This window comes from Lepidochelys kempii, chromosome 18 (genome assembly GCF_965140285.1).
Source record: "Lepidochelys kempii isolate rLepKem1 chromosome 18, rLepKem1.hap1, whole genome shotgun sequence".
Classification (NCBI taxonomy): Eukaryota; Metazoa; Chordata; order Testudines; family Cheloniidae; genus Lepidochelys; species Lepidochelys kempii.
The window spans coordinates 16349917-16374689 of NC_136397.1; the positions used below are offsets into that span (position 1 = coordinate 16349917).

The 24773-nt window shown below is 48.9% G+C and overlaps 1 protein-coding gene across 4 annotated transcripts in view; it reads left to right on the forward strand.

Moving 5' to 3' along the window:
- LOC140900148 (tyrosine-protein phosphatase non-receptor type 11) overlaps positions 1-24773 on the forward strand; it is an 83338-nt gene that overhangs the window by 13296 nt on the left and 45269 nt on the right. For 2 of the 4 annotated variants that reach the window (XM_073316877.2, XM_073316881.2), the window contains exon 1: positions 12741-13013. The exons of 1 other annotated variant lie outside the window; for it this stretch is intronic. In XM_073316877.2, the coding sequence (XP_073172978.1) occupies positions 13006-13013 (8 nt within the window). In that variant the 5' untranslated portion in view covers positions 12741-13005. Of the gene's footprint in view, positions 1-12740; positions 13014-14180; positions 14202-24773 lie in introns of those variants that run through there. One more of the 4 variants, XM_073316878.2, reaches the window with a different exon arrangement.

Below are 24773 nucleotides of genomic sequence, written 5' to 3' on the forward strand. Positions count from 1 at the left end.
CTTCCTGTGCAGGAAGAGATGGTCAGGGTGCGGTTCCCAGCCTGCACTTTGTGTGTGCCACCGGCCCCCTCTCCCCCCCCCCCCCCGGGGGAAAAACGAATGCGTGCACCCGTGACTGCCTGCTGACTTTGGGAGGAAGGGTGGGCACATCTGCTCACGGCTTTTAGGGAAGGATGCGAGTGTAATCCTCAGCCGGCACCCTGGGTGGCTGGGAGGGGGTGGCTGTCGGTGCAGAGCCCCTTTGGGAATGGCAGCATAGCCCTTTAATTGCAGCAAGCCTGTAGCTACCTAGCGCTTCCCTGCATCCCCCCGCCCAGTCGGAACTTCCCATGGAATTCTCTTCCTCTTGCTCCAGAAGTACCGGGTGTCTCGCTCTCATGCACCTTGCAGTTCTGGTTCTCCCCCCCCGTGGAGGGCAGTGCCACCCCATAGCCCTCTCTTTACATGCAGTTGCTGGTGGTTGAGACCAGCTTCCCCAAAAGGCCATGGGGAAAACTTGCCAGCCTGGGCACGGAGGGGGCAGTATGTCGGTGATGTTTCCCTTCTCAGGAAAAGGGAGCGGGGGGAAATGGCCTCAGCTTTCTGTCTGTAACCACAATGTAGCTCTGTTCCCCTCCAATGGCTGGCTTACAGGATCATGCTTTTAAATCCCAAAGCCCTGGGTTCAATCCCCAGTTCCGACCACCCTTCTAGGGATGTGGCCGTACGGCACGTAGAACCTTATGCCAGGCCAATTGAAGTGGAGCTGCCATGTTGGCTGCTATAATTTGTGTTACTGTAGCACCGTGGAGTCCTAGTCAGAGACCAGGACCCCACTGTGCTAAGGGCTACGCTTTGGGATTGTTGCACACCCCCTTGTGGTGGGCCTTAAACCCTTTCAACATTGTGGGCTAGTCTGCTCCAGGATCCTTGCTGTGAGCAGCAGAGAGTTTTGGCTCTGATGTCTCGGTATCAGGACAGAAGGCATTCTCTCCATCTTCTAGCAAAGAACAGCCCAGACGGGCCCAGAGCAGCATGATCCCCCTCCCTTTTTGTGGCTTTACAAGAGCTGGGGGAGGAGACGGGGGAGTTCCATTATAGCAATTGCATGAAGTCCCTCTTAAATCCATCCTCTTCCTTCCCTCAGCTGAATCGGAGCCGGCTACGGCTGCATGATAATAACAAGGTATGGAAATCATCCCCATCTCCGACCTGTCGAAATTCTCTGGCTATTAAATGGGGATTGTGTCGCTCTGTAACTAGCTGCATACTAATCTCCTCTGCTTTACATAAGAGTCTGTGCTTAAATAAATTCAGGCTGGCTATAGCCAGCACCAGAGCAGCTAGATCTAAAAAGGTGTCCCCCTCCCTCCTAGCAGCCTTGACAAACAGATGCTAAACAAGAAATCTGCCTCCTGCTAGAGTGAAAGGGGGGTGGGGAGAGTGAGGATGGAGCCTGGCTGCTTAGAAGCCAGAGGCAAGGGGGTGGTGAGAGGTGGCTGGAAACTGAGCAATGAGGGGTTCAGATAAGGGGGAATCCCCCCCCAAAAAAACCTTCACACTAAACATTTCCCAGGAAGTGCCTATTCCAGTAGAATTCTGTGTATTCCCTGATTTGGGAGGTAGTCAACCTCCCTCCTCAGGGGTAGGAGCTGCAGCCTGGATACCAGTTCCAAATTCATGGCCCTGGGCCTTCTCCCATTGCAATCGATGGTCAGACTTCCGAGTTACTACAGGAGCGCAGTCTGACTGTTGGCTTGTGTTTTGTTTCCTGTGTCACACCCGGTGCTGCTACGTCTCTCCTCTCTCTCTCTCTCCTCTTCCCCCCCGCCCCCCCGAGGCACTTGGATCCAGTGAACGAAGTCTAGTAGAAACTCTGTGATATGGGGGCTCAGAAACCAGGAGACGGACAAAAAACAAACAACCCCTGAACTAATTCATTCATGATTCTGGCGGGGGCCTGTTTCATGATTGCTGAGTACATGTGAGCTGGCCACCCATATGAGGGGGGAATCACACTGGGGGCCACTGGAGAAAAGGAACGAGCTGCTTCAGCTTGGGCTCAAGAGCCAGATCTGCCTAGCTTGGGCTGGAACGTCTGCCTACCCTCTGTGGATTGGGCAGGTGGGAGGATGTGGAACGATGGATCAGGTATGGAGTTGTCGATACCTTTTTGAGCTGGGCTAACCACGGGTGGGTCTTTAATAAACTGAAAGCTCTCGAGTTTCAAGGTAGTTCTGATGGGGAGCCTGTGTGTTGCATATCCTTGAGGGAACTATAAAGGAGGACGTATCCCCTCCTGCAGCAGTCGTTGTCTTGATTACCAGAATGCTCCGTGATTGGCATATGTGGCTGTGCAAAATCAGTGCAGCGCCCCCTACTGGGAAGAGTCAATGGAGCAGGGGGGAGAGGACCCAAGCAAAGAAAAGGCGGGGGAGTGACAACAGGCTGTTATGGTGTCAGAGGGTGTGAAAAAGACCGGGGGGGTGGGGGGGGAAGGGGAGGGAGTAATAATGAGACTCCCAACCGATCCAAGCAGTGTCCATTCCATGTATGGCAGTTGCCAGATCTGCTGTTCTCCTTGCCCCCTTCCCTAAATATTAGTCTCCTCCCTAAAGTGTAACCAGCCCTGCCACTGATTAAATTGTAAATATAGCCATGTTTATTTATTTATTTTTATCATCTCTGATTCTTCATGATGCATCTAGGTAAAAAATAACCCTGGCAGCTCTTCAAAGGCGACACGGGCCTGTTACGGGCTATATTTTGCCTTGTCACCCTGCCCAGGTCCAAAATAAACCCATCATTTAATTAGCTCGTCGTGTTGTATAATCCTGAAAGGCGAGCTTGGGCCTGGCAGAAAGACACGTGATTTCGTGGTCTCTGGCAAACAGCGACAGGGGAAGGTGTCCCAGGGGCGGGATGTGGCAGGAATCCCCTCTCCTGCTGTGCACTCTAGTGCCGAGGTGGAGGGAGCTTGGGCTGAGGCTAATGTGCCATTGCTTAGTACTGCCTTGCCTGGTCCCTGGGTGAAGGTAGGGGCTGTGTCAGGCTGCCTTCAACTTCCAGTCTCTGTTCCCGCCCGGTTTTTTTAAACCTTGTTAGCTGGGCTTCAGATGTGTGGCTTTAACCGAGAGAAGGGCCTCTTTCAGAACGGCACCTCCTTGCAGATAGGTCTGCCCCTTGGGGTAACCCCATCTAGCTGGGGAGTGCTACAGGGGAGTGGGTTGAATTCCTTTTTCTGTTGCCAAACAGATGGTTAACTCCTGGCCATGAGATTTCCCGTTACTCCGTGGGTGGGGGAGAAGGGGTTATGAGTCAGAACACAGTGCGGCTTCATTTTTTTGGGTCCGAGTACAGGCTGAGAGACATGACCACGCTACAGTCGTAAGTCGACCTGTGTTAATTACTGCAGTGGTGCATGTCCTGGCTACCTTCCTCCTGTCGGTGGGGTGCGTCTTCCTCCTCCTCCTTCTCCGTCTGAAGGGGGCAGTGCGGGGAGTCACCGGAGCCTGAAATTGACAAGACTATCCATGTCATTAATGCAGTGTCTACACAGACCCTGCGTCTCCTTAGCTACACTGACATAAGCCCTACGCTGCTCATGGAGGTGGAGTTAGGGCACTTACATTGGCGGGACAAGGCTGTAGCGTGTACACTGACATAATTAGCTTGGTGTAAGCTGCCTGCATAGTGTAGGCCAGGTGAGTTTACGGTGCTGGTGTTGCAGAAATCGACTCTTGCTCCCCAAACTGAGCAAGGAGCAGACCAGATCATTCAGCCCTTCTGCGTCAAGCTGTAGCGGTTTGTTCTTTATAGTCACACTGATCCTACAGACGCTGCTCTCTCGGGCTTAAATTGTCTCCTAAATGCCAGCGGTTCCCTGTCCTTTAAGGGCGGGTGTTTGTGTTGCTTCCATGTGGATGTACCGCTGTCTCCCCTCAGAGTGCGGCATTTGCAACTAGAAAACTCCTCTGAAGCAGGAGGTGTCCTTTAGCACAGTAACTATGCTGACGGCTCCCTGTCCCTGCTCTGTCTAAAGCAATGTGATCTGTGGGCTGTGTCCAGGCAGTGCTGTGTGTTTTGATAAAGAAGTGTCTCTTTTTGGGTAAAGGCCTAGCAAAGGTTTGGGCTCCTCTCTTGCTGATAGCAATAGCTGTTCTTGCTCAAGCTGGTTTGTGTGAATTTGTTACTGAGGGAAAGGTGCTGGATTGATAGCCCTGAAGAGAGAGCTTCTGTCTACACCACTGAACTGGCAAAGCACGGACCGTGTCACTGACCCACCAACCTGCTTGGTGCCTGGCCTGAGGGGGCTGCCGTTGTGCAGTGAGAAGGTACGTTGGCCTCCAGGGTCCATCCAGCCCTTGGCCTCTCTGCTAAGGTGGAAGCCTCCGTTGCCCATTTAGTGATGCTCTGTGCCGCTGGAGCAGCACACAGAGGACTGTGGGATCCTCTGAGGTGTCCGACGCCCCTTTGGGCAGGTGTCCGTATCTCTTAAAGGTTTGTCAGCTGCCGTTCAGACAGCCATGTTTGCTGGCCACCCCTGCTCAGCCATGCATGAGTGGGCAGGAAGCCGAAGGGTTGGTTGGGGTGCATTGAGAGGCACAGTGGGGAAGACAGAAGGACTAACTGAGTGGTGGGAACTGCTGGATTCGTGACTCCGTGACCGATTTGTTTTGCAGCCGCTGTCTCTTCTTACAGAGCCGCCTTGTCTCACCAACCTGCTCAGAGCAGCCCATGGCTCTTTCACATGGGATTCTATTGTCCTAATATTGCACGAACGCCTAAACCTGTCACGGACCCCGCTGTGCTAGGGGCTGGGCAAACACATGAATAGAAATTCCATCTTGTGGCCTTCTAGGCCTTTGTCACTCCCTTGTCCCACACTTAATAAGGATGCTCAGATGTGTCCTGACATCCTTTGCTCCCCCCTCGTATTCTCACCTTTCAAAGTGTGCGTTCACCTCTCCTGTCTACCTCGCAGGAGTCGTGGACCCAGGTGAGTCTTCAGGGTGAGCTATTCAAATAGCCTCTCTGTAGTTTTTCTAGCAAGTGACTGGTCAGAATGTTGGTGGTTTTAAAGCTGATTAGTTAACGTTTCACTCCTAGGAAGAAGCTGCTTGTGAGCCGTTCAGCAAAGTTTAAAACTTTCTAACCACCAGATGGAGCAAAGGAACTTTTTAAAAAAAAAAAGAAGAAAAAAACAAAAAACCACACAACCCCTCACCGGCAGCGTGGCTAAGGACCTCCAAAGGATGCCAACTCTAAGCCATGGAGTAGGTGTTTTAGCCAGGCAGCTAACCCAGTGTTCCTGCAAGACTTTTTCCCTGTTCCTCATTCCCTGCGATCCAGTGCTCTTAAATTGTCCTGTCTGTCTGAACTGGTTGCTCAGAGAGAGAGTCCTGTGGGAGCTGAAGACCTGCTGCAGTTTGGTGAGCTGTCGGTATGTGCTTTGGGAGCATCCCTCAAATCCCAGCCTTCAATAGGACATTCGCTGTTCCAGCCCCAGCCTCGTGGAATCTCTCTCGCCATTTGTTCTGAATGGTGTGGGGTAATCTTGCAGTGCTTAGAGAGAGCCACTTGTTACCTAAGCTGAGCCAACAAAGCTAATTTCATGTCTGCCCCTAAGCCAGGCTCTCAGTAACCCAAAGGGTCGTGCTTGTTGCTACTACAGCTAAAAGCAGCATCGCTCCTAGCCCTGACATGCTGAATTCAGTAACTGTTCGGTTTTGGGAAGTGGAAACACAACCTACGAGAACTTCAGAATGTTCCCCATTCATGTGTGTCTCTTAATCTCTTGCATCGGCAGAACTCGGCTGGAAATCTGGCAAGAATAGGGCCCTTTCTCCTGGTCTTCTAGTACTTGTGGTTCTGTCCAGAGCCAGGAAGTGCAGAGACTAAAATAACGAAAGCAGGAGTTAAATGAATTTTTTCAAACTTTGAAGTTTCAGGTTGGCGCTTGAGAGGCTTGGACTCCAGACACATAATGAGGAGCTGGATTTTGTTCTTTCCCCACAAGTAATGCTGTGTAGAGCTGGCTTTTTGGTTTTGCCCGTTGGAGTCGTTTGCAACATCTGGATCTGGATTCAAAACGCCTCCGAGTGGGGAGGATGCGAGGGCCGTGTACTGGTCTAGGCCTCTCCAGTTATTTTAACTTAATCAAAAGGACTGGTTCTTGCATCTGCATAACTCCTCCCTCCTCTGCAAAGATTAATCCTTGAGAATGAAGCTCTCTCTCTTGGCTGCAATCTCTGCTTTGTGTGTGTTATAATTCCAGCATCCAGACTTTTGGCAGGATCTCATTTTGAGAGGGGAAAGGGCAAAGTGGGGGCAAACATGGTGCGTTTTTTTCTCTTGTGTGCGCTGCATGCAATGTGCAGACCAGCAGCTGTCGGCGCCTTCTTTATCTGTCCGGCCTCACCCTAGTGTGAAATAGACCAGGAGATGCTCACAGAACTCATAATTTGGGAGTAGGGAATGTGGCTGGGTAGGGCAATTGCTGGCACTTTGTGGTGGTTTTATTGGTCTTCTAAAAGAGCAGGGACTTGTGCTACTTAATAATGCTGGGCAGCAGTGGTTGCATAAGCTCTGGTACGAAAAGGGAGGGTATCTGGGAAAAGAACAGGAAATTTCCTAATCCTGTTGCTGCCTGTTCCTTGTGATCACTCAGTCCCCAGTCCTGCAAAGAGTTCCAACTGGTCTACACGCAAACGTGCACCAAAATAGCTAAATCAGATGAGTCACTTTGGTTGCTTTGTTGCAGATCTGATTGTGGACATTTGCACTGAAATAAAAGGAGTGAATCAAAACTGATTTAGTTATTTCGAAGCAAGTTTGCATGCGGAGAAGCCCTTACACACACGCTTCGTGTTATACAAGTGAGCAGTCCCATCAACATTAAGTTTATGCATCTGTCTTTGCGGGATCAGCCATGCCGTCCTTTCTCTTTGTCATTCGGGCTACTAGCATTGAAGTTTGGTTTGGGTAGTGCGCTTATCTAGCATGGAAGCACACAGCAATTTCCTTTCCTCCACCTCCTGTTGAGCTTAAACAAATATTTACTACAGGAGAAAGTTCTCGCTGCAGTTGTTGCAAAGTTCTGAGGCTCATCTGGGAAGATTTCTGGCAAGTGCGTAAGGAAAAACATTTTCTATACCAATCCGAACATAATTTATCCTTAAGCTCTTCCTCCCCCGTCCCCCCCAACCCTGGTGGTATTTTTTTTGTTTGGTTTTTTTGGCTGTCATTTCTTTTCCATAAAATACAGACTGGGATTTTTGAAGTATAATGTAAGGGAGTTAAGCATCCAACTCTCCTTGGCTTTCAATGGGATTTGGGCAGCTAACTCTGAGTGAGTGAGAGAGAGCGAGCTAGCTAGCTCTCTAATAGAATACTGGTAACCACTCTATAGCTACGTTTGGAAGCAGGTTTCTATTGTAGGACTTTTTTTTTTTTAAACCATTCTTGATCCACCCTCTTAAAATCCACAAACAAAGGATTTCTGCCTAAAAACAGATAGGGTTAGATCTCCGACAAAAGGGGCAGAGTTAAGGTGCTTTGGGGTTCCTTGACTGAGTTTCAGAATTTAAAATGTTTAGGTTCCTTGTAAGTTTACCTCTAACTCTGAACTTCATGGCTTTACAGTGGTGTTGTTTTCCCTGTGATACACCTTGTGGGTGTATTAAAACCTATACCCCAAGTGTGTGTGTGTGTGTGTGTGTGTGTAAACACCTATTAGCGTGTCTCAGTCATAGCAAGAAGGAAAATACAGGTCCAGTGGAGTCCTATTTCAGTCCAGGATGTAACCTGCTTTTTCCTTTCCAGTGTCATCACAGCTACTATCTCTCACAGCTACTACCTCTGGCCTTTAACTGGCAGCGCTATCTGCCCATACACGGCATTGAGCCGAGAGGAAAAGTGCTTGAGTGTCAAATAGGAAATCGGTCTCTATTTTAAAGCACAGGTTTGCACGGAAGCGTTGGTAGTAAACAAAGGAAAGTCATGTTCTGGCTGTAAAGTTGCTGATGCAGTTAATTGCTGGAGAGGCAGGGTTCAGAGTCTCCCTTGGCACAGCAGAGCTCGTTTGGTTGCTGTATTCAGTCTTGGAATGATTGTGGGGAGGGAGGGTGGCTCCCCCCCCCCCCATAACCTGTATTTAATGACTTGTGTGCTGTTGGGTTGCAGGCGGCCGGGCTGATCTCAGTGGAATACCTCCGTCTTGTATGTGAACCTTAAGGTATAGGAGAAGACAACATGCCAGCCTCAAGCACCATCCTGCAGTGAGGGAGAAGCTAGGTCTCTGGAGCTGGACCCCTTTTCTAGGGAGAGCTCCCCCTCTCCCCATGTGGCACTGACTGTATAATAAACTGCATGGGGGGGACACAAATGCCTGGGAAAGAACAGGATTGAAATCTCATGGATCCTTAAGTAACATGCAGGTGTTTGTGTGGTCCTATTCTCCTCTATTTGTGAGCAAAGCCCTGGCCTATGAAGCATGAGGTGCTGGCCACGGTCCGTCAGGCGAGCTGGTCAAGAAGGACCATGGGTCTGATCCCATAGGGTGGATCCTATGTTTCTGTCGCAGCGTTGCCAACTCTCGGGGGGTTTGTTGAGTTCCACAATGTTTGGGGATTTAAGATAAACCCCAAACAACTCCTAGAATCCTGACATTATGTGAGAATATTAACAGTTCTAGCCTTTATGGTTGTGGAGAAAATCTGGAAAATGTGATGTGCATGCGCACCCAGGCTCAAACAGAGGCAAACAAAAAACTCCTCCAGTTTTAATCGTGATTTCATTTAGGGGACCTTACTCTTGACTTTTTTTTTTTTTTTCTTTTTTCAATGCTTGGGCTTAGCAGTGCTGCTCCTGTGCCTTCTGCAAAGGTACTTGTGGAAAGGCCCGTGAACCCTGATGGCTCCTCCAGAGTCCGTCGTGAGACACAGAAAGGTTTGTCATTTTGAAATATGTCAGTCATCCAGGCAGGGAGCAAAACCCATTTTATGTGGCAGAGGTGACCAGTCACGTGGATGCAAACAATGACTAGTTGATGCCAGCAGTTGGGGTGAAATTCACCCCGGTGTAGAGGTCCCATCCAAAGTGTATAAAGCCACTGGGCATTAAATGGCATAGTGGGGATTAGGAGACCTAAGTGGTGCACAGACATTGTGCAGGCTGTCTGCAGAGGGGTGTTTTGCCCTAAAGATGCTCCTTGGCAAAAGGAACAAAGACGTGGAACGAAAATCGGGCTAGATGCACAGACAGCTTGTGACCAGGAAAAAGGGCTAAAATCATAATGAATATTGGGCCTCGTTCTGGTCTCCCTTACGCGGGTGTGAATCAGGGGTAAAGCCTTGGACGCTACTAAAGATGCGCTAGTTTGTACCAGTGTAAGTCAGAGGCGGACTCAGCCCCTTGTTCATGAAGGGATAGCTCAACCAGCCGAAGCATGGGCAGAGACCTACAGGGTGCAGTTAATGCTCCGCTACCGGTTAGCCTTACCTGCTCCAGTGGGGTTAGCTCATGTTTCTGCCGTTCTTTCTATGCGTCTGGCAGCACAAATTCCCTTTGCTGAAAAATAACTGTCTGGCCTTTTGCGGTGTAATGAGCAGTTATTTGTGTAATTGCTGGCCATTCAGGGGTAACCCTGAATTTACCAGGTTTGGACGCTTTGTAGACTCTGAATATCTTGCCTGAATCAGATGCTGAATGCGCTCAGTCCATTTGGAAGATTCTCTGACAGGAGGGGGAAAAAAAAAGTTATGTAAATGCTCCTTGTTTCTGAATGACGAAACCTCAGCAAAAGTCCCTGCCAGGTCTGATGATGGCACAAACCTGCCGTTTTTTCTGGCCCAGGCGTGGTACAGGTGGGTGGCTGCTGGATAGCATGGTTAGGCGTTTGGCACATCCACACTTTCTGGCGTGTAGGGAAGGCAGGGGTTACAGTGTTTGGGGCACAGGTGAGGGAGGAAACGTGAAGGCTGATCTGCTGTCAGGAGTAGCCCATGCAATCAGCTGTAGTAGAGTTCCCAAACTGGGGGATGGTGGTCTCTGGCAAATCCCTGGGTGCTGGCTCCTCTGCTTTGATTCCAGCTGAGAGACTGAGGGGGGAGATGAAATGAGCCGACAGTGTGACTAGCCTGGCTGGTGGCAGACCAGAATTCCATTTCACGAAGAGTTCTGAGGTTTCGACACGTTTCCATTCCAGTGCAGAATGAAACCAAAACTTTTCTGTGGGGCGGGGGGGGGGTTGTGAAAGCTTGAGACAGATGCTCACCCATGCCGCAGTAGCCAACAGCCCAGCTCTTAAACCGTTCATCTGGGATATTGGAGACCGCTCCAAGTCCCTGCTCTACCCAGGTCAGACCAGGTACTTAAACCTGGATTTCCCACATCCTGGTTGAGTGGTCTAACCATTGGCTATTCAAGGGTGGGTCTCCCGCTCTCTCATTTTGATCTGAAGTTCCATCCTGGACCTGAGAAGTTCCCAATCAAAGCTTTAGCAATAATGTTACGTTTTCACTGTAAGTCCCAGTTTCAGCGAATCGGCGTTTCTTTCTCACATGGGACCCCCCCCCCCACCACCACTTTTCTCAACATGTCTGACCAGCTGTAGTGATGAGGGTAGGGAGTCCTGGAACCTATTCCCAGCCCTGTCACACTGACTCCCTGGGAGGCACGTCCCCTCTTTTGTGCCTCAGTTTCCCAAAATGTAAAATGAGAAAGCAACCTTCTTTTGTGAAGTGCTTTGAGATCCTCTGATGAAAATGGCCTTGAAGGGTAGGGTATGTCATGTCTGCATGGCATACTAAGCCCAGACCTATAGGACCTGGGTTTATGGACTTGGCATTCCAAGCCCACACTTTAGCGTCCGCACTGCATTGTAAAAACTGGGTTTACAATGGCTGGCCCTGCGTCTCTCACATCCATACCGCGCTGCTCAGACTTTCTGACGCAGATCTGCGGCACAAGCTGTGTCCACACCACAAAATGACATGGCTTGGACCCAAGTCCCAGTGGGACCCACCCCCACCAACAGATGTGTGTGGACAGAAGTGGGGCCTGGGCTTAAGTCTGTGGGGCTTGGGGTCTCATTCCAGTCATCCCGCCCAAAAGTCATCCCCGAGTCTAACGCCACACGCGGGCAAAGTTTGATTCTGTCCGTCACTTTTCCCCTCCTTTCTGATGACACGGGCTGTTTGAATTAAGGTTGCTCCTCAGGCTGCAAGGGGAAGTTTCCATGCCAAGCGCTGTTGGCCAGACCCACCGTGCAGGAACCTGACTCGAATCCACTTCGGATTACTCCCCGTCTGAGCTGATCGCATGTAACCCCACCTCCGCCCCGTGCTCCAGAGCGTTTCCCAGCTCACCCACACCCTTCTTCTTGAAAGCCCTCGCTCCATGCCTGAGAGCTGTTCTGTGGTTAGGTTTTGCTGCCCTCTAATCCCTTCTATGCCTCAACTGCTCTGTTGGCACGTTAAAGGCTTGCCACAGAGCGACCATAATTGCGCTAAGTGCCTGTCGGGTAATGGACTAAACGCTCACACATGCAGAGGCTGCCGCATGCCTCGATATTTAATTCCCTGATTGATGTATATTTAGCCGTCCTCCAGCCCTGTGGGTTCCGGGGAGGCTTGTTTTCCTTCACCGTGCGAACCCTTGGGGTGAAGGAGATGAACAATGGGCAGGGTTTTGGCCTTTGCCAGCTGTCTCGCTCGTAGGTGATTTAGTTCTCCCATCACGTCACTATCCATGGCTCTGAATCCATTGATGCGTTGCTGGGACTGGCAGCCGGTGGCCAGGTGCCCTGCGTGGGTAGGTCTGGGTTTTTCGCTTCTTTGGCAGGATCGTGCCCTGCTCGCTACTTGATCAAAATGGGAATTACCCTGGGGCCTACGCAGCTCATCAGTTACTCTGATTAGAAGCTGATGCCCAGGCCCGGTTGGAGCCAGCCAGAGTTGTCATGCCTGTCTTGACTGCAGTTCAGTCCTGCTGCAAGAATTTTAAAGGGACCAAAATTCTTGCTTGGCTAATCTCTCAGCATCCAGCCTCTTTTTGCACCAGCTCTCCACCTGCCCTAGTGGTGGTTGTAGCCCTTAAGAAGGGAGCTTTGTGGTGTCAACCCATTAGCAAAAGTCCTATATAGGTCAGGAGAGACGGACAAAGCCGGGTTGTGTAGAAATGGCTCTGGATTTTAGGAGCCCAGTGAAGCCCCCTTTTGTGTCTAAACACGCAGTACGAGACACTCCCTGCTCCAAACAGCTGCAGTGTAAGAGGACAAGGCAGACAAAGGAAGAATTATTATCTTTGTTTTACAGATGGGGGAATGGGGTGGCAGTGGGAGAGACTGTCCTGATCTCCTGCAGGGAGTTTCTGGCACAGGCAGGAAGTAAATCCAGGTTTCCTAAGTCCTGGCACAAGTGCTTGAACCGCAAGCCCATCTTTCCTCTCCATTGCCTGTCCTGTATGGGTTTTGCTGGTTCTTTTGGAACCACCCTGTGGGATCCCCTAGCAGGAGCGGAATCACTGTTGAATTCTGTAGCCCTGGCTCTCTAAAGAAGAGGTGAGGAGGGTGCGCTAGGAAAGTCCATCCTGATGCAGGAGTGCCACACTCCACATTTGGCCGGGAGGCCGCTCATCAATTGCCCTTGAACTAGACAGATAAGTGTTGTTTATGGTGTTCACACCCTCCCGCCCCTTCTAAACATTACGTTCACAGCTGCCAGCTCTGCACTGATAAAAGAATGAGATGACTTCCTTTTCTTCTCTCCACCCCCTCTCCTGTCCAGAATAAGCTGGGTGGTGGTTGGTTTTTAGTAAATAACTTCAGCTGTCACCTCTTCATTCGAAACTTCTCCAGTTCCGTCACCTTGGCCAAACCTCTGAGGCTGGAGCTCTGTTGAACAGCAAACTCTATTGAACAGTCCCACCTCTTGTGCCTTACAACCCGGCCTCCTTTCTGAGCTTCTGTGGTTTGTGGACTAAGGACTCTCTGTATGCTCCTGGGGCTGGCGAGCTTTGACCGCTATGGTGAGGTAGGAGAATGGCTCTACATGTCTGTAGCTTCTGTGTTTCAACAAAGAAGATGCTCTTGAGTCAGAGCAAAGCAAAAGGGAGAAGATTGTATAACTTATATGTAGTTCAGGTCCTATAACCTCTTCCACTTGTGCAAATGGACCAGCGCTTAGCACTGTGTATGCACTATTGCAATGAGAATAATTAATGTTGTCCATGAGTAGGTTCTAGTTTCCTTGGAGGTATAAGATTTCTACAGTGGAAATGGGGTGTCAGATGCTTGGCTTTCCTTGTGGGTTTTTTCACTAGTGTTAGGAAAGTGTGTGAGCAACTTTATTTGTACGATTAGCACAGACTGGGTGCGTGGTGCTGTACGCCACGGGCTCTCAATCTTTCCAGATAACTGTACCCTTTTCAGCAGCCTGATCCGTCTTGTGTACCCCCAAGTTTCACCTCGCTTAAAAACGACTTACTTACAAAATCAGACCTAAAAATACAAAAGTGTCCCAGCCGCACTAGTACTGCAAAATTGCCCCCTTTCTCATTTTTACGATATAGTTATAAAATGAATCAATTGGGCTATTAATATTGTACTTACACTTCAGTGTAAGGTAGATGGAGCCGGATAAACAAGTCATTGTCTGTATGAAATTTTAGTTTGTACTGACTTCCCTGGTGCTTTTTATGTAGCCTGTTGTAAAACTAGGCAAATATCTAGGTATGAGTGGATGGTGTCCTCCGCCAGAAGCCCTCTGTGTAGCCCCACCGGTACATGATCTCCTGGTTGAGATCCACTGGTGTACACCACATGGGAGAGGTGGTCCCTGCCCTGAGGCGCTTACTGTGTGTGTGATCTAACATACATATAATGGCATGTATTATTACTGTGTAGCAATATTGCATTCATTGTTACTTTGTTTAGAACGCTTAGCCATGCACTGTAGTCAAGTTTCATTTTCCTTAATGATCAGCCACAGTGCCTGCATATGGGCTTTGCCGCTTCAGAGGGCTGAATGTGTAGGGCTGAACTTTTCAAATACTCATAAAATGCATCAGAAGAAACTCCAAGAGTCCTTGCAAATGCAGTTTAGAAAAGCAGTCTAGACCCAAAGCAACTTAAACTGTGAAAGCAGCTGCATGTGAGCGAAATCGACCGGAAAGGGGGGAAACTCTCTCTCTCTCTCTCTCCATCGGAGCAGGTGGATGAAGTAAGTGTGAGTATCAAGTCATATACTAAATTCACTTGGGGGGGAGGTGGGCTGGAATAAGAAATTTTGAATCGGCTAAATGCAGCCAGATCGTTGTGAAATTGGGCTCTGCAGGCATAGACCCTCACCTCAGAACATGACACTGAGCATGCTTAGATTTTACTCCAAAATTAGTGGTTTGATCTGGGTGTGGATGGATTGTAACCCTCTTTAGAGGTCTGGACTGTGGTTACTTTTCAGTAAGTTAACATGCTGTCCATTTCGCCATAAGAGCAACCCAGGGCTCTCACCAGCTTAGCTCTCATTAGCTCATCCTAAAATCTATTTAGTGCCTTGCAAAAGCCACTTCGTTCCCTCTCGTCACCTGCCTCCCGGAGTCTCAGCTCCTACCTTGCTGCATTCTGCTTCATCGGGTCATGGCAAAGCAGCTAAACAAATAACTTTCTGTTCCACAATGGGACGTGTCACTCAAGTGGCAACCAAGCCGTTTTATAGGTTTTTAATGCCCCAACTTTCTGCCAGGTGTGTACACAACTTCATTTCCATGGGAACAAGAGCATCTGTAACATACAGGCTGGTAAATCTCCCAATAATTGAGATGCTTGTTTTAGTCTCTTAGCTGTGTAGTTCCACCTTAGCTTGAGGTTAAAATGCAGTCCTATTGGGGATATGAAGTTTACTTGGTGTATAATATAACACAGAAACTTGCAGATTGGAGAGTTGACCGGTTTTATTTGGTCAGTAATTCTGAATATCAAATTTTAAATTACAAAATACTTGTGGACAATTTGCTAACGGGAAGAGGTAAACATTTATCAGCTAAATTATTCCTTCAGCTTTTTTGTGGGTAGTTGATATGTTTAAAGTGGCTTAGAGGATTTAGTTGCCCCTCCATTAATTTTAAAGTATGATGGGTCTAAATCCTCTAGGCTGCTTTGAAAATCTCAGCTGTAATTCTTTTCCTGCTAATACAGGTGGCGGATGATGATACGCTGTTCTACTGACATACCGTGTTTTATACGTTCGGGCTGGGCTACATTAGACCAGTTTCTCCCCTTCATCAGGGAGCCAATCTAGAGTCAAGCAAAGCCATGGCCTTTTCCTGTGAGATCTCCAAAACTCCCTTGGGTTGAGCTCTTTCTTTTTTATTTTTTTATTTTTTTGCTCCTGTTGGTCACGGTCTATCCATTGTACAGACGACATACAAAGTCTGTACTGGAGTCTAGCAAGCAGTGTGTCTCTTGGTGGTATGCAGCGTGCCAGTCGTATTAGCATCTCGGCTCTGAAATCCATCCTTAAAACACATTTAATGTGATTTCCTATAGGGCTGCAGGAAGCCTGTAGTCCCCATAGTTTACATATTGCCTATACAGGTCCAGGCTTTCTGTGTGTTTGGTGAGGAGAGGAAAGAAGCAGGGTATCAAAATCCCAGTATGAATCTTTGACACCTTTTTCCACTTGCAAAAGTGGTCTACAAATAGACCCCTGGCTCACCATCCACTTATATGCCTCTCGATCTATTTATCTTGGGTATTCACACTACACTTGAACTGAGCACCTCACAACCATTGTTTTTCTCTCAGCCCTCTGAGGTAGGGAATTGCTGTTATTAACTGGGGCAAATCACTTATAGTCTGTCTGAAGTCACAGCAAGGAGCTTGTCAGAGCAGGGAAACAAAGCCAGGTCTACCATGCCTCCAAGCTATCACCATACCAATGGGACCCATCCTTCTCCTAGGTCACTTTCCATCCAAACTTTGCATGTAGCCCTACAGTGCTTGGGAACACGAGCATGGATAAGAACCTGGGTTTGCGCTAAGAAGATCTGCTTTTTATGCTAATCAGCTAAATGGAGGGAGTGGGCTATGTTGTGTCTGGCGGGGGAGTAATAAGATGCATGTTCTTAAAGCAATGTCTTTTAGAGAGAGGGAGAGCTGCTTCTGCAGCAGTATAATCCTCACCCACGTTTCTGGAGCATTCTGCCCTAATCCCATGGGAAGAGTTGCAGTGACAGTTGGCTGTCTGAGATGGAAGCTGGTCCTTCTCCTGAAAACCCTGCCCTGGCTACCTGATGGCTTGCACGCACGGACGTTGCTTTATGTACATGCAGACTGGGGGTCCGAATAGCCTCTCGCCAGAAACGGAGAAAACTTGCTCCAGTACCAATGAAAGGTCCAGTTGTGCTCATTGCTTACTCCGTGCTGTTGTCCCACCTGTGGCCTGTTCTGTGTGAGTTCCTGATGTGAAAAGTACCAGCTGGATGGTCATAGGGACTAAAGTCCTCCTCTCACCTTGAGCACAGGGACAGCATAGGCTGCCCCATTGATGCATCTCAACCCTGACCTAGACGGGCCACCTCTAGGGGACAAGAATGAGCTCTGTCTCCACGGCCCATTGGGTCTTCTCTGCAGAGACTGACAATAGGGTTGTCCATTAGTGCCTTTAGTGGTTTCAACAATGTGGATGCTTTCCCATAGGGAGCTGTTCTTTCTCTCTCCTTCCCTCCTCTCCCCGCCCCCCAATAAACTGTTTGCTCAGTGTGAATGCTTGGTGTGCCTCCCCACTTCCCCCTCTAGACCTTTCTCAAACCTTTCATAGCATGACTGCACTTACTAGACGTATCTGCTGCAGGCTAGGTTGTTGGCTGGTGTAGAGGACTCCAGTGGAGTGATGCTGACTAGCACCAGCTAAGAACCAGACTGCAAGATTTCATCTAATGAGTTAGGAGTTTGCACTGTAGGTGAAGGCAGAGATGGGACCCCTCAGCCAAACAGCCCATCTGGCTGAGCGGCACTCCCTGACCTTTAATCCCTCTAATGTCAGAGTCCTAAGACTCCACCGAATTTGAGGTGGACGTATCCATGTCTTTACACCACTGCTGAGTGCAAACATCCAGCTGCTATGATCTAGCAAGGCGCCAAATGAAAGCTCAAGTCTGAGTGCAAGCCTGTGATGTGAAGGAGATGCTGTGATGTTCACACAAGTGACTCGCTAAGTGGCTGACCTGGGTTTCGGGTTAATCAAATGTGGTGAATGGGTGGAAACACAGATTCTAATTTTAGAGCTTGAGATGGGAAATGTCGCTGATGGATTTACATGCTGTGGCTGTTAACAACCAGGTCTTGTGTGGCCCAGGACACTGAAACTTCTTCCTCCAGGCAGATGTCACAAATAAGTGCACTGGTCTGTGAGATGCACCGGGGAGAACACCACCACGAACCCCAGTGCTATCGCGCCTTGTTGCAGCTGAATGCCCTGAGGCACTGCTTGAGTGACTTGGAAGGGGGAGAATGAGACCTGCCATTGCAGAGCTTTTCCTCTCTCCCCATTTGAGTCCAGGGGCATGGGAAACCATTTACAATTTCTTCCCCACTTGACGCTGCAAGCCGGCAGCCGATGTGTAAGCCGAACTCCCAAGTGAGACTTGTCATGGTGTGATCTGATCAGTAACAGCAGGTACCGTTGGAGAGATTGTGTTCATCAAATGCAGAGCAAAAGTCCTTGCCAGTCGCTGCCAGATCCTATACCCCAGCCTCAATCCCCAAAACATCCCTCGTGGAAGTAGGTGACACCTGAAAGGGAGTGGGCAAATTGAACACGTCACAGTATGTTCAGAGCCAGTTTCCTGTTAACTGATAATGTGCGTTATGTGACTCAAAGCCGTGCCGTCAAAGCCCACCCCGAGGACACTTCACCGTATCCCCAGGAAATTAAAGAGACAGCTTGAAGAGAAGCTGCACCTCCCCTTGTTACAGATAACACCGGAGATCATTGGAACCAGGAGAAGTTAGCAAGAAGGCTGTTTGCTGTGTGCTTTTGACAGCACTGTGTGGATAGTTTCCTTCTCCGCATCGCGAGTTAGTAGTAACCAGACTTCTAGCATGTTTACCCCGACATAATCAACATCTGGGGAAGCAGTGACTGTTGGAAATGCAAGCGAATGTGAAGGAGGCGGGGGAATGGAATGGGCTTTGCTATATTTCTCTAGGCACTAGTGTGTGGGGCCTTTTGCATATCTGAATGCAGGAGTGGCCATAACATTTTATTTCTCTGTGTGTTCTGCATGCGGTAGGGGAAAGCTTCTCTTGTAAGATACTGGGAATCTGACCACTCTTCTCCTCCTCCTCCTCCTCCTCCTCCTCCTGCCCCATCTTTAGCCATCCTCCCTTTCTGGCCAGAGACCAGCTGGGACCCCTTACGCCGCAGCTTAGCGCCCTCCCTGAATCACCTCTTGCAGGTGGTCGCTGTGATGGTGAGCAGCGCAGTCCCGAATCTTGTTGTGTTGGCCATCGTGGCTCAGTTTAACGTGACAGTTGAGCAGGCATGTACGTATGTACACGTAACCACAGGCACACGTGCACCGTTTCACGCCTGTGCCACTAAACCTCTGCTCATTTCTAGAATGGCTCTCAAGGGAAGGTTTTCACTGCCCCTCCCCTGCCACGTCAGCTGCCGTTTTTGGGGCAGCCTTTCCATTTCCAGCTTTCGTGGGGGCCTCTGCTGTCCTGTTGGACAGGCTGTTCTCGCTACATTGCTGGAAGCCGTGGCCGCTGCTTGGAAGGCTTCCAGCTTGGTGTTGCAGGCACAACTAGCCAGACATTGGGCTGCCTGTCTGAGATGCCCATGTGCAAACGCTTGCGTGTAATGCTCCATTAGAATCTTACCCTGGGAGCTACTGCTCAGAGCATGGGCGCCTGCTAGACATTCGGGTTTAAAACCGGATGGGGACTGGTCATTCCTTGAGCTAAAACTCTATGAACACTGCCTTGATACTAGGGTGATGGACACCCTTCCATCACATTGCAGGAAGCCTTATACATTGGCGCCAGTCATTTGGGAGGGGCATGTTGAGTCCAGCCGTGTGTACACCTGTGAGGCCGTACAGCTAGGGGGCACTGTAGCGGTGGTCACGGGGTGCATCACAGCTACTTCCTGGCCCATGGCAGGGAGAGAGCGATGGGCAGGTCTGTGCTGATTCCCAAGCATGGGAAATCTCATTATTTTCACATCCTCCGTGCACCTGTTTGTGTGCACATCCTCTCGGTGGTGGTTGTTTTGTGCATGTGGAGGCAAAACAGCTCTTGCAAGCCCCAGTGCGTCAGCATATCTCTCCGTGCCATGCAGTTCGCGGCATTCCCGGAGCCAGTCGTCCTCCTTCTCCTCCTCCTCCGCAGAGGACATCTTTTTTTAGCTGCTTCCCTTCCTTGTCACTTCATGGCTTTTATCTGGGGGAGGGAAGAAAACTGTTGGAAAGAGGCTGTCCACATCAGCGCTGTGGCTTGGCATGTGATGGGCTGGGAGGAAGTGTCTGTGATACCCTGAACCAGAGCGTGCAGCATATGAGCGCAGGGCAGAGTCTCTGGAAAGCAGGTGGAATTTGCTTTCCTGCTAGAGCTTTGGGCTTCGCTTTGCCTAGGACCTAGTCTAATCTCTACTTTTTGAAACCATTCCCATTATGGGAACTCGGGAAATCAGTGTAGCCACGAGGACTCTTAACACTTGGGGTAGAAAAGAACTTGGGTCTGATTTCTTTTTTTCCAGGGGGGCTCAGCCTCGCCTGTTCCAGTGGAAGTAAATGGGAGCGGTAGGCTCTCGGCACCTGTGAAAAGAGCTCCGATTCAGGAAAGTATTTAAGTTCATGCCCAACTTTAATATCGCCAGTGGGACTACAGGCATTCTGAAGTACTTTGCTGAACTGGGGCCTAGGAGGGGCTGGGCAAAGCTTCCTTTGCTTTCCCACCAGCTGCAGGAATTAAACAGGGGAGGGGAGGGGAAAACATGTAAATTGCTGCATTTCTAGCAATGTGACGACTTTTAGATTGCAGGTGTCTGCGCCTAGCCCTGCTCAGGCCAGCTGCGTTACAATGCTTGTAGATGTGTGATATTTAAAGACTGCTGCTTTTAGTGCTGGTTCGCCTCAACTATGGGATGCTGCCTTATGTATTTTGAATGGCTGGCTCCAGAGTTACAATAGCAAGGATTAATAAAGTGGAGCGAGGGGGAGGGGTGTGGGTAGAGCCAGGGTTTCCCAAAGCAGGTGCCTATGTTTAGGCTCCTAAATAAGTGACCTGTTTGTTTTTTTAAAGGGCTGAGCACTCAGCAGCACCCAGCTGTTCAGTGTGAATGAGAATTTACAAGTGGTGGTGACACATTTCTTAGAGTAGCTGCTAGTGTCTGCAAGCATCAGGGCCTCCTTGTGCTGGATCGTCACCAGGCCAAAGGAGTCTGGCAGACCTGGGAATGAGAGTTCATTCCCCGTATCCCATTCCGGTGCCTTAACCTTGAGATTATCATCTCCTCCACCCCACCCCCCTTTTTTTTCTCTTTCCACCCCTCTAGTGTGTGGCTTTCTGGTCAGTGCAAAGATGCTCCAGGTGGTTCAGTCCACTCGCTTTCCATCTCTTGATGTGAGTTGAAATAAGTCCTTGCTCAGGTCACAAATGAGAGAGCTCACTCTCATCCCCGTTCCTATTTGCCTGTGTCACACAACCATGTGTACAACTAGCAATCCTCTTAGAAAGCATAAGCATGTGGCCTTCGTTTGTTTGACCATTCCGTCCAGACTTGCCAGGAGTGTGAATGGCAGCCATTCTGATTAGTAAACTTTAAGTCCAAATACTCTCTGAAAAGGGAAAGCCTGTTCTTGAGGGTTCTCCCCACTCCTTAGCTTATTCTCTGCCATTTGCTAGTTTTGAGCTGATGACCTGGTTGCTTAATCTCAAGTTTCCCCAGGGAGGTAAGGGGTGGCCAGTGATGGGATTCTGACTCTTCACTTCTTAGATCAGAGCCTTCTTTAAAGAAGTGAACTCTGCACACAGCTGTCTCCTGCAGAGTGGCTTTCCTACTGAGCATGGGTGTGTGTGGACCCAAAGTTGGCTGAGGGTGGTCAGTAGGACTCCTTTCCACAAGCATGCTGGGCCTCCAAGACTCAGTCGGGACCCTACACTTAAACCTACGTGCTCTTCCGTTCAGCCTGGACCATCTGGAGGCAGGTTTTTAGCAGAGCCCAGGCCTGATTTAGAGAGGTAGTGTGACCTGCTGGATACGATGCTGAACTGGGAGTCGGGAGATGTTCTAATCCTGGCTCTACTGCGTCTCCTTGAACATGTCACTTCACCACTTTTTGCCTCTCTCTGTCTACTTAAAGGGTAAATTCTTTGCAACAGGGGCTCTTGAGCTGTGTCTCCACAGTGCCTCGCAGAGTGGGGCCCTGCTCTCTGCTGGAGCTTCTGGGAATTACTGCAATACACCTAGGCCTACTTTTGCAATGACATCTCCACGGATGGACTTTATTGAAGCTGTGGGTTTGCAAACACAGATGTCATTACAGGACACTGTCAAATACGGGTTTAATTTGGGTGGGATACAGCAGTAATTATGTATTAGTGTTACTTTTTTTTCCTAAAAGGGAGCATTATTGATACAATTGTGAGATAATATTTGTGTAATGCTGTGTGTATAGGTTGTCGTTACATCTCAGTAGCTTTAGTTCCAGTATAATTTCCTATTTCCACTGCAGGGCTGAGTGAAATATTCACAACTTAATTTAAAAACAACAACAAAAAAGTATTTTGGTTCAGATCAGCTGTATTGCTCCAATTTCCAGGTAAAATAACTCTGAAATTCTGCTGCTTTTTGCCACTTTCAAATAGGAACCTTTTTGGTGTTTAAATAGGTTCCACTTCAGTACAGGAAAGGTCCTCTTTTAGAAGCAGAGATTCGGGCTCTCAGAATTCAGTTCTGACGAAGATCAGTTTTCACGCAAAAGGTTGCGTTATTTGGTGAGGAAATTCTGGGGCCCAGAATGACACACTGAAATTTTGCATGTGTGTATGCACAACCCATGTACTAATATGAAACCCTAATAAGTTGCTAATTATGGGTCCCATCGATGCATTTGGTGTCGTACAGCCCTGTGGTGACGTGGTCCTGTCCTGATGTGCTTCTCTCATCTCATTCAGACACGACGTAGAGCAGACACAAATAATGCATGAGACTCCAGTTGAACTTGAAAGAAGGTGGGCATTGCACGGAAAATGCAGAAGCGTGCTTTTCGGGGGAGAGATTTGAAGGAAAAGGTTTGGTGCATAACCAGAGGGATGCTGTTCCATGTGGAAGAAGCAACATGGAAGAAGGCATGCAGGTGGGAGGGGAAAGGGACAAAGGACAGATGTGATCAAAGCAAAGGGAATGAGGAGGAGAGCAGGAGGGAAGAGGTGCAGAACCTTGAAGGTGTGAGTGGGAATCTCAGCAGACATAACACTGGGCCAGATCTTGAGCTATTGTAAATCGGCAATTTACACCAGCTGTGCATCTGGCCCAGTTAGCGTAAGCTACATATTTATGCCCACTGCCTAAGAGGAATGACCGTACTTGTTCTTGTACAGGGTCTGTGAAGAAGTGCTCTTTAGCTCTTTTTGTATAAATACCTTTCTATTCCTGCTTCACCTAATTGAGAAATGCAGCCCTCCAGAAGGGCCGATGCATCCCATTCCCTTTTTAACTTTTAGGGCATTCGCTTTATGCATGTGGCGTTTAGCTGGGGTCCAGACGGCTTGGCTCTACTGAGCAAATGATTTAGGGAGAGGACTGAAGTTTGGGATTTAGTGGTAGGAGCCCATGAAGACCTAAGACTTAAGCTATTAGTCCTCCTTAATCTCAAGGGAAAAGCAGATGTCAAATGAAACCACTCCGCCTTATGTCGTATCTTACAAGTGACATTTATGGACACGTCGGTTTCTGAAAATCTGTCTCTGAAACCATTGCCTGCCACAGTATTCTGGCTTCACCAGCCAGGAACATGTGGGTGATGAACAATGGCTTTTGAAACAGGTCCTTTATGAACATACCTACGGAGAAACAGCCTCTCTGTTGTGTTAACTGTATCGTAGCCTGTCCACCACTATGCAGTGCAATGCAGCTTTTATTTCGTCTTCCATACTGTCTTTTCCATTCAAGCTAGATCCCTAGCAATTTGCAGAATTACATAATAAGCAGAGATGGATAGTAAGGAATCAGGTCCCTCTGACTCTCATTGTCCCGCACCTTGTGTGGTCATGTGGATGGCTGCAAAGAGGGTATAGAAGGTAGCATTTCACACCCACGCTGGGCAAGACGCAGGGTGAAGCAGAATGGGACCCACGGTCATATCAGATGACCTGGAGAGCTGTGGCCTAATCTAAAGCCCATTGGAGGACGGTGGCAAGACCTTCACTGGGCTTTGCCCTAAGGGCTTGATCCAGAGCTCAGTGGAGCCAGTTTCAGATGGCAAGGTCTAGAGTGGAGAAGGCTCCAGCAGTAGGAGGCTCGGCCAGAGGCTGGAGCTAGAAGAGTAGAAGGGTTGAGTTCAGTAGGCAAGTTTCCAAGACTGAATTCAGCAAAGCACATTGGTGGGTGGAAAATTCTTGCTTTTAAGACCATTCAGACTTGGACATTTTTGTAGCCTCCCTTTAAGGGCAGTGGACGTGCACGTTCGTACATACAGAAGAAGAGAGGCTGTAGGATGCTACTGATTGTTGCTGCCATGTGTCTAGCCGGAACCACATAGGTAAAGATGGTCTAGCATTATCTGGCTCAAGAAAGCAGAAGCTCCTGGATTCCTTTGCGTTTGGGATGCCCTGTGTACACCTACTAATGGCTTGCGGCTTAAGTAACCCAGGGACTGCAAAAGGTGATTGATTTCTGTATCGCAACCCTGAGGGTGTTACAAGGCCAGAGAACAATAACCGCGTGACTTCACCCACTCCAATGTTAGCAGTTGCTCAGAACGGAACTGCTGGGTCTCCCCTACTGCCTGCTTCCCCCTGAAGCCCGACTGATAGTGAAATAAACTTGCTCTCCATTACTGTGTCAAGCCACGATGGCGGCATGTGAATGTTTCTTGTAAAAACCGGTGGTGACCTTCCAAGAGAATCAGAAAGCCAAGAATGATTATATAGTGGATAACATGAGATTAGGAGCCAGGACTCCTGGGTTCTGCTTTTCTAGCTCTCCCCCGACTTGCTGTGTGACTGAGTAAGCCTCTTACTTACTTTGTCACTAAAGTTGGTGTGGGGTAAACTGATTTCAGTGTCCATGCAGAGGTTTGCCCTGATGTAACTAAAGCAACATAATCAATTTTAATTGAACTCGGTGCAAGTTTTCTGTTTAGATAAGACCTAAGCACTTGATTATTTTCAGAAGTGCTGGGCACGTACAACTTAATTTTGAAGCCAATAGGCTGTGAGAGTTCAGAACCTCTGAAAAGCAACCCTTTAACCACCCGTGCCTCAGTTTCCCCACTGTAAAGTGAAGTGGTGAGCTTGACTCTGCTATGGTTTGTAAAGCGCTTTGAGGCCCTCTGTGGAAGGGACTAGAGAAATGAGAAGTATCCCTAGAGTAGGGAGCTGAGTTCCGTAACTGCCATGTAATGCAAAGGGCGGTGTTTTTCAAACGTGCCCAAGTGACTTAAGAGAGCAAGTTGTATTAGCTTTCCATAACACTTCTGTGCTCCAATTAAGTAGGAGGTGTGTGAAAAATCTGCCCAAATCTATGCAAGCTGTTTACTATGAACCAAATTTGATTCTCAAGACT